Source organism: Caenorhabditis briggsae, assembly GCF_000004555.2.
Source record: "Caenorhabditis briggsae AF16 supercontig from assembly CB4, cb25.NA_337, whole genome shotgun sequence".
NCBI classification, from domain to species: Eukaryota; Metazoa; Nematoda; class Chromadorea; order Rhabditida; family Rhabditidae; genus Caenorhabditis; species Caenorhabditis briggsae.
The window spans coordinates 1-3,473 of NW_025543396.1; the positions used below are offsets into that span (position 1 = coordinate 1).

The 3,473-nt window shown below is 34.8% G+C and overlaps 1 protein-coding gene across 1 annotated transcript; it reads left to right on the forward strand.

The window, feature by feature from the left end:
• Nucleotides 1–2,248: 2,248 nt before the first annotated feature.
• On the forward strand, nucleotides 2,249–2,645 carry CBG25016 (the record flags this gene model as incomplete). Its single annotated transcript, XM_045241025.1, has 3 exons — nucleotides 2,249–2,254; nucleotides 2,315–2,461; nucleotides 2,508–2,645. The coding sequence occupies 3 exons, from the start codon at nucleotides 2,249–2,251 to the stop codon at nucleotides 2,643–2,645; spliced, it is 291 nt and encodes a 96-aa protein (XP_045091442.1).
• Between the last annotated feature and the right edge of the window lie 828 nt (nucleotides 2,646–3,473).

The following is a 3,473-nucleotide window of genomic DNA, read 5'->3' on the forward strand; positions in this document are numbered from 1 at the left end:
TGAAGGGAAATACCGGAAACTTGGTTTGATTTTGAAAAAGTGAATTTTTAAACTGAATTCAATGACTCAACTACGTTTTTGGAGTTTTTAACATATTATGTATTTTTCTGCTAACTTTTCAACCATAAATATAGACGTGACCCTTTAGAAAAAGTGAAGAGCGAAGATAACAAGGGAAGGTTTTTCAGACAACGGTTGAGAATTTGCTCAAAATTTGTACAAAGGTACTTTCGAACATTCTGAATCCGAATCCAAAAAAATTTTTAGCCCGTTCTCGTTTTTAGCCCAAAGGAGCCGAAATATGGCCTCTGAAAGTGCTTTTAGTACTAAATTTTGGCCAAAAACATGCATTTTTCGAGGTTAAAAATTAGTTTTTCAGGATTTGCTCGAGTGCGAAACTCATTTTTGGACATTTTTCTATTTTCTAAAGTAACTTTTAAACATTTTCAAAAAAAATTTTTTTTGAAAAATTTTGAAAAAAATCATCATGGGGTCACACTTCGAAAGTGATTTTTTTGAAATTTTTTTTGAAAAGTTCGAAAAAATGTTCCATTTATTCAGAAACGATAAAAATAGCAATCTGACAAATTTTTTCATCCCAATGTTGTCTTTGGGCTCAAAAAATCTCCAAATTCTGATTGTTGTTAGAACTTTGACAGTTCCTAATTTCTGAAATATCGCTTGAACTTAACTGAAACCTATAGAAATAAGTTCGAATCTTGTATGTGATCGATTTGACAGTTCTCCACCTCAAAAATATCAAAATTGAGCAACTTTCATAGACTGAATTTTTCGTTTTTAACGATACGAGGATGTAAGAACCGGTCGAAAAGACTATTATCTATTTTTTCCTCAAATTCTCATAAAATCTTTTTTTCTTTGAAAACTTTTGAAATTAATCAAAAAGTGTCATATAGTGCCTAGGAAGGCAAACTTGGAATCGAAAATTAGTTTCAAAAAATGCAAAAAAAATTTTACCACCGTGGGGGTCGAACCAGCATAGTCACTCCTAATAACACACCCTCTTACCACAACACCACACAACCGATATTTTCCTCTGGCGCGGAGGGCGTAGAGGAGCAAAGGGGAAGCCGAAATCCCCAGCGCACCGAAATCGGGCCAAATTTTCAGACAAAGTTTTTCGGCCTGGGGGTGAGAACGGGCCGGCCGGGCGTTGGAAAAATTTGTCAAGGGCCGGCCCGGCCCGGAAGGCCCGGCCCGGGAGGCCCGGAATGCCCGGCCAGTTGGCGCCAGCTTCGATTTTTATGCAAAAAAGTGTTTTTTTTTTTGGAAAAAAGTTGTTTTTATCATCTAATTTTAAGCTGAATTGTAAATATTGAATTCGTAAATGTTTAAACAAATTTTTGAAAAATAATTTTCTTCCTGTATTTTTCCAAAGTTGAGATCGAAGAAAAAATTGCATTTTTGAAGCAAAATAACATTTTTTTCTCAAAAACTAGTATTATTGTTTGAAAATTCTCAAAAATTTATAAAAAATTTTTTTTTGAGAAATTTCGAATAAAAAAAACCTGTCCGGGCCTTCCGGGCCGGGCCGAGCCTTCAACGATTTTTACAGGTTTTTGACATCTCATTTAGCTTCTATAAATATTCATAAAACATAAATGTCTCCGAGTTGTTCTACCCGTTTCAATCTTCAATTTCAATTTCGTTTTCAATCTTTTGTAACCGCACAGTTTTTAAAAGTAATCTTTTAAAGGTGGGGGGACAGGAGATTTTTTGTAGTTTTTTTTGTAGCTAGAGTATGCATTCTACCGTGACGGTGTACAACGCTTAATGTCACTCTGCGTACAGCTGTCGCCCTCGCCTTTATGTATGCAATCGGGCGTGCGCTTTCTCTTTGCCCGCGTGGCTCAGTCGGTAGCGGCGCCGCACCCTCAATCATCGCCCTCACAAGTTCAACTCCTCGAGGGACATATTCAGACGGAATTTCGGGAACATTATTTTTTTTTTCATGTCCCCCCACCTTTAAATGACCACCAGTATTAACAGGTCTAGTCCTAATACCCCAAAAAAAAATGACAAATCTGTGAATAAATGCAGTTTGCATTGGGGATTAAACTTTTTGACAACTTTTAATCGTTTTTTAAATTTTTGTTCCGCATTCAGTCTCCTATTAAAACAGTGTGAAAACGATAAAACTGTCAGTATTCTAGGTATTGAGATGTTAAAGTTAACATCTCTAATACTGGTGCTTTTTGCATTTTCCCATGTTGTTGATTGCAGTTCGATGCCAGTGAGAAATATGTTTCTCAAGGTAACACATGTTATGTTCACATAAAAATATTATTTTCAGGTTGGAGATCGTCTGGAAATCGAATATTACAGCCCAAAGAAACTTGAGAGATTTGTGAAGAATGCAAAAGGAGTTGAACAACATCAAGTTTATAGAATTTGCAATGGAAACAATAAAGCAAAGTGTGGATTTTGGGAGAATATAAAAGTAACACACAAAATTTTTTTTAGTTGGAAAATCTGGAAGTTTACAGACCAAGAAAAAGGTCGGACCAACCACCAATTACAATAAGAAGAAGAATATGATGGTTATTCCAAAAGTGAAGTTACTCGATGCGGGAACATACAGAGATAATTATTATGATACTGTTTATGTTTATATTGAGAAATAAATATTGCAAACTTTTGCTTTTTTTTGTTACAAAAATTGGTAGAAATATAATATTACGTTTCATGCAAATCTACTGAAATTTTCAAAGCGATTCCTCAAGTCTAGGGATTGGTATGATTGTCCTAAGATGAGTAATGTTTCTTGCACGCCGTTGTGATTTTCATAAGTAGAAGCATTTTTGAAAGCTTATAACCCAGCTCAGAGTGGATCAAATCAATTGTAACTTGGTCAGTTTGCGGATGAATTATTTAATTATTTGCACTCCCAATTTGAGTGTGCGAATACCGTATTTGCTCTAATGCCCTTTGAGTTCAATTTTCTCGGTTCCTTCAGAAGATATCAAAAAATCTTTTACTGAAAAATTATTCATCATAATCTCAAAGTTATTTTATCAATTAAAATATTTTTGATGTCTAAGGGGGAATTTAATGCGGCTATTTCTGATATCTAGGGGGCAATTTAATGCGGTTTTTTGTCAGATGATCAATCTACTAAAATCTAAAAACTTCCTCACAAAAATATCGCGAAAAAAATCAAGTATTCAGGCGAAAAAATTTCGCTTCTGGTCTCCCTATTTTTTTCTATTTGTTCTGATTTCCTTTTGCCTCTTGACTAGACCCATGTGATATGATATCTGTTCTCTTGAGAATCTTCTGATGACGATGATTTTTTTTTTATTTCAGACTTTGACGTGGATTTCAAGATGAGAAATTGATAGATGTTGTGACCTGAGTCGGTGTTGTGCCATGAGGATTAGTTTTACAGATTTGAGTAGAAGTTTACAATTTGATGAAACGGGAAATTTTTTGAGGGTAGCGAAACATTTTAC